Below are 6078 nucleotides of genomic sequence, written 5' to 3'. Positions count from 1 at the left end.
ACCATGGAATACTATGCAGCCATAAAGAAAGATGGAGACTTTACATCCTTCATGTACACATGGATGGAGCTGGAAAATGTTCTTTTGAGCAAAGTATCACAAGAATGGAAGAAAAAGTATCCAATGTACACACCCCTATTATGAAACTAATTTATAGCTTTAATATGAAAGCTATAACCTAATAAAAGCCTAAGAATATGGGGAGGGCTCTGGTAAATGTGTGGAACAGTGAGCCACAAGTCAATCACTTCAACTAGCACTTTCAACTCTGGATTATATGTACCAAAAGCACACAGATTGACTGAAAATGTGAAGAAAAGTATAAGAAAATTCGACTAAGAAGTGTGATAAAGAATCTGGAATTTATATTGCATGGAAAATGAGTGAAAGAAAAAAAATTCAAAATGAAAAATTTAAATGCATTTATTTAATGTATATGAATTAACATACATTTTGCAATATGTACTTATCTTTCTATCTTAGGAATGTGATTCTGCGTAACCACCCTCTTGAGATACATCAGGTATGCCGTGTTGATGAGGGATTAGCTTAATTTTCTATGCTGGTGAGAGATCTACTAAGTGAAAGCACAGAGAAGGGACTTACCCTTGTGAAAAACAGTCAGACTAAGTTTCTCTGGGCTGAGAGTAAATTTGTCACTATCAGTTTCCTATATATATTATATCACAAAAGATATTGATTTTAGGTTCATTTATATTTATCCCTATAGAAATGGAAAGATCCAAGAAATTAAAGTAGATGAGAAAGGGTTTGAAGAGAGAATTTGAAGGACAAAGACTTTCACAGGAGGATATCTAAACAATAATTTGAACAGTAGGCAATACAATCTAGAAAAAAGTTTTTGAGTTTGGAATCTAAGTGAGCAGTGTCCAAAGTAAAAGGAGGGGAAATTCAGCTACAGATAATTATTCAGTAATCCCATTTGAGGAGAAGTCACTCACTTTGACATTAAAAAATGAAACACACCTGGAAGAGACATACATGTGTTTCCCTTATCTCAATCTGCAGGCTGGTGTTTCTGCTTTATGTCAGTACTTTGCAGTGAGGAGGCCATGTATCTATAATCTCAGATGATTTGTTCTCCCAGAGGCAAATTTGTTCTCCCAGAGTGCATGTCAGATTTCTTATTATAATTTACAACTGAATCTAGTCCTTTCACGTGGACTAATGCTATTAACTCATGGAAGCCTGTCTCCCTCCTTTTCATCTTTTATTGTGTAATTTTAGTCTGTGTTACTAAAAAAACATTGATGGTTTGACCATGGCATTTTCAATTTCTTGGGAATGGCAAGATCAGGAACCAGATCAGGCTTGGAGAAGCAGGGCCTGCAATAGTGTGCATCTGACATGCTTAGTGAGCCTCCTTTATGCCAATCTTTGTGCCTAAATGCTACCTTTACAAAGAGTTTTCCTGAATGAAAGCTGAACCAAGATAGTTGATTTCGCTGATTGATTCTCTGGCCAATTCCCAAAGTAGTAGAAGGATGAGGAGGAATGGTTTTATTGCTCAGTTGTTTGCAGATGGAATTATGGCATTTTTTTCTTTTCAAATAAACTAAGTCTGTTGTTGAATAAACATGGAAAATCTCTAATTTGTTTAAATTTATTTGAAACGACAGTAGTTGGCTGAGAAGAAGTGGCATTCTGAAACCTAATTTGCACTATGTTTGCTTTCTGATAATCGTGATAATTCCTGATTGGAGACACACTGGGAACTTTATTTGATCTTTTGTTGCTTTTTGGTGTCAGAATTTCTCACAGATGGAAAATAAAAGAGGATTTGATCAACTGGTTTAGCCTCTGGGGATCCGACCACAAGGTGGCAGAGCATCTCTGCTGATGCAGAAAACCGTATGTGAAAGGGTCCTTTTGGATGATTGACTTCTGTAAGAGTAGGCTAAGAACAGATGCAGACACTTGCGCAGACAGCTTAAGAAACCACTGCTTTGGGGGAAGGGAAGAGATTATGTGGTAATAGAAGTAGCTCTCCTGTCTGGGTATTGCAGGTTCCAGTGGAGACAACAATGAAGACACTAACTGGATCTTTGTTCTTGTTTTTCTGGCTGCAGCTAGATTGTGAGTTGAGAGCTTTTGTAAAATAGGATGTTTAGTACATATTCATTAGGAGATGAGCCTTTTTCAGATTGCCTAAAATTACTACTGCTAAAAAAGATATTATTAAGACTAAAAAAAGCAAACTCTGGAGAATGATGACTTGATGATCATGTCTGACTTTTCCTTCTGTGCAGGCACAAGTAGAGGAGAGGAGGTGAAGCAGAGTCCTTTCCTGAGTGTCCGAGAGGGAGACAACTCCGTTATCAACTGTACTTACACAGACAGTACCTCCACCTACTTCTACTGGTATAAGCAAGGACCTGAAGGCCTCCAGTGGCTTATAACTATTCTTTCAAATGCAGAGAAGAAACAAGACGGAAGACTCTCTGTCTGGTTGAATAAGACGGAAAAACATCTCTCCCTGAACATCTCAGACACCCAACCTGGAGACTCAGCTGTCTACTTCTGTGCAACGAGTACACATTGCTTCTCAGGCACCTGCAGCCTGTACCCAAACCTATGACTGGGGCTGAAGCCACCTTCTTTTTAGGGGGCACTGACTTTCACATCAGGAATCTTCCTGTATTGTATTTGTAATGTATAGACATTATAAAACATTCTAAAAAATCAATTTCAAAATGACCTAGTAGATTTTAGAAAATTTCGATTGAACTGTTTTGGGGAGTTAGTGATTTCTCAGTTAAATGTCCTGCTTCTAAGGTTAACTTTATGGGTCCCTTTCAGGTTTCTCCCCTAAGAAGGACATCTTGGTGTCACTGTCAGAGAATACCCTTCTTTACGGAATCTCTTATCTTTTAGTATTAGTATTTATTAAATTTTCCAATTGAAACAATATTAATGATATGATATAGGAAAAACAGTAAAATATAAAATTAAAATCTTTTGTAATCCTGTTACCCAGACAATTTATGGCTAACCTTTGGTATTCCTTCTTCATTAAATTAAAAACTGGGATTATAGATATTTACATTTTAACTTATTTCTACTTAATATTATATCCTATCCTGAATATTTTCTACTTTCAAATCTTTATAAAAACTAAAAGTGAGCCTCCCCTTTTTACTCCTATTGGTTTCTCCACAGGCAAGAAAAGTACTGTTTTGACATCAAAAGTTCTTTCTTCTTGATCTTGTTGGGCTATAGCAAGTGGACATCCAGTTTAAATGAAGCAATAACTCAAATCAGTAAAGGGTTTTTTCCCTGTTTATGCAGAATATCCTCTGAGAGGATATTTAAAGCTATTTCAGAAGGACCACAGTCCCCTGATTGTATACACTGTAATTTATTTCTTTTCTGCTTTGTTTAATGCCAGGTAGCTCACTCCCTCCATCTGAGGAAGATTCCTAGCACTTTGCCATGCTTTCTCCTATGCTTTATGTCATATAGAGAATATGACATCCTCTGGCATCTGTAGCGGGAACAACAGAATAGTTCCACTAGGCAATGGAATGGAGACCTTGGGAAACCTGATCATTTATCCTGTATCCAGAATTAATATGTAGTAAAGCAAATTCCATTTTATGTACCAAGACTCAACAAGCGTGCTCCTACACTTGCTACTTACAAGTGTGGTCTGACAACTAGCAGCATCAGCATTACCAGCAAGCTTGTTATAAATACAGACTATCCAGCTCCACCTCAGACCTAATGAAACAAAAGTCTGCCTGGTAACAAAATCCCTAGGTGACTTGCATGCACTTTAAGCTTTATCATCTCTGCTCCATTATTGTAACAGTTTTCTGAACACCAGAGGGCAGTGTCTCCTATGCCTCAGAGCCTTTCTCAGATAGGAAACAAGTTCACAGTATATAGTTGGATTAGGCCAGTGTGTGTTAGTGAGGGACTGAACAGGCTTTTCACTGATTGGCTGAGTCGGAAGGCTGAAACCTCTTCCTAGGGATAGAAGAATCTCTGTAACACCCACCAAACTAAACAGAATGGCTTGTTGACTGAGGAGGCTGAGTGCACCCCATTTCAGGCCACGGTTAGGGAAAAGAATGGAGCCTTTGCTGGGAGGTGTTTTAGTGATTTTGTCACTTCAAGTAGACTGTGAGTTGGAGGTTTTTCTGGTGATGGGGACAGAGAGATCCAGGGACACAGTGTGAAGAATGGAGGGGAAGAGCCATTATCTACTTTGCTTCATCTTTGGTTCTATCTGGGGCTGTGGGAAGAAAATGGATTCTTACAACTGTCAGTATAGTTACTAAACCTCTTGTTTCTGGCATTATGTTTCTTTCTAGGGGTGACCAGCCAAAAGATAGAACAGGATTCTCAGGGCCTGAGCATCCATGAAGGAGAAATGGCCGCTCTGACCTGTAACTACACAAGTTATTCCCCAACATTGTTTCAGTGGTACCGACAAGATCCAGGAAGAGGCCTTATCTTCTTGCTACTGATACGTGAAAATGAACGCGAAAAACGTGAAGGAAGATGGAGGGTCACCTTTGATACCACCCTTAAACAGAGCTCCTTTTATATCAGAGCTTCCCAGCCTGCAGACTCAGCCACTTATCTCTGTGCTGCAGACACACAGCAGTGCCCTGGCAGCCACTTCCTGTACTCAAACCCTGCTTAGCCTCTTATAGTCAACAGAGCTGTGCTGAAGCCTGAAGGGTTACCACAGCTCCCAGTAAAATAAGGTGGAGCTTATCTGACAGGGACAACGTGTGTTGGACAGAGTAGGGAAGCCATCTTTCAGTCTCAGTTCTGCTGACATTGACTATAGGTCTTTGAGTCACTCTAAGTGCTGGTCTCCATTTACCCATCGGAAAATAATGGGTTCACAAACGTGATTTCTCAAGTTTCTCTCAGCTCTGAAATTCAAACAAGTCTCTTTTTCCCCTCTAGAACCAAGAAACTCCCTTAAGAATGTCCAGAGCAAGAAAAGAGGACTTGCTTCTTAAAAGACATTAATTCTGCCCAGTTTTTGTGACTTGCTTGGAACAGCTTGAGAAATACATGAGGTTAACACATTCCACTTAAGCATAACAAATACATTCCTCCACATGAAAAAATAGTCCAAACATTTTTGAGACCCTTCTAACCTGAACATTAGATAAGGATAAAAAATTCACCTGTATTCCTTGCTATTATTCATCTTATAAACGGATGACCACATCATATTGTCAAGGTGTCATAAGTCATGAACTCTGCAAAGGTAAATTCAGAGCCCGAGTTTACTATGTGGATGGTATCAGTGAGTGTGTTTATATACAACTCTTTTAAAAAGAGGGAAATTGCAACTTCTCATGTTAGGCATAGATTCTGAGCTGATGATCTCTCTCTCTCTGTTTTGTTAGCTTGTACTACCATTTTTATCATTTAGGTCATGTATGTATTACCTCCTTTCTTGATCCATTTTCAGAGTATTGCTGAGATAGACTGATCCCACATGGCATGCCATGTTCAGTTATGGAAATGACAGCATCTGTGGGGTTCCCTCACTTTGGTTTACAGTCATTTTTATTTATTTATTTATTTATTTTTATTATTGGGGATTCATTGAGAGTACAAGAAACTCTTGTATAGTTGTATAGTTACAGTTGTATAGAATACAGAAGTACAGAATAATTTATATGGTTAGTTTCCCCAGTGTATGTTCTTGTTTGCTTTATGGACGATTAGGCTGTTGTTAAGATGTTAGTTTCATTTCCTGTTTTTGTATTCGATTGTTACACTGATTGTGTTTGTTAGGTAAAGTCCCTCTTACAATTGTATCTTGCCCTGATAAGGTGTGTTTCACATTAAGATCTCACCCCCCTTTCCCTTCCCTCTCTCTGCTCTTCCTTTTACCTATCCTCCTCCCTCCTTCTCTCTCTCTGGTCTCTCCTCCCTACCCTCCACTGTGTACTAGGTCATTAATTGTCCTCATCAACATTTAGTACATAGGATTCATACTCCTCCATTCTTGTGATGCTTTACTAAGAATAATGTGTCCACTTCCATTCAGGTTAATACAAAAGATGTAAAGTCTCTATCTTT

At 38.6% G+C, this 6078-nt stretch overlaps 2 gene segments (V, D, J or C); both read left to right on the top strand.

Moving 5' to 3' along the window:
* Positions 1 to 2045: 2045 nt before the first annotated feature.
* LOC100942482 lies at positions 2046 to 2599 on the top strand. The segment is given in 2 exon segments: positions 2046 to 2097; positions 2271 to 2599. Coding segments are annotated over 2 exon segments (381 nt in total).
* Positions 2600 to 4094: 1495 nt separating this feature from the next.
* Positions 4095 to 4672, top strand: LOC100942166. The segment is given in 2 exon segments: positions 4095 to 4146; positions 4338 to 4672. Coding segments are annotated over 2 exon segments (387 nt in total).
* The last annotated feature ends 1406 nt before the right edge of the window (positions 4673 to 6078 follow it).

This window comes from Otolemur garnettii, unplaced genomic scaffold (genome assembly GCF_000181295.1).
Source record: "Otolemur garnettii isolate 467f Iridium unplaced genomic scaffold, OtoGar3 scaffold00276, whole genome shotgun sequence".
NCBI classification, from domain to species: Eukaryota; Metazoa; Chordata; class Mammalia; order Primates; family Galagidae; genus Otolemur; species Otolemur garnettii.
The sequence above is the reverse complement of the archived record's forward strand: the minus strand, read 5'-3'. Positions and strand labels throughout refer to the sequence as shown.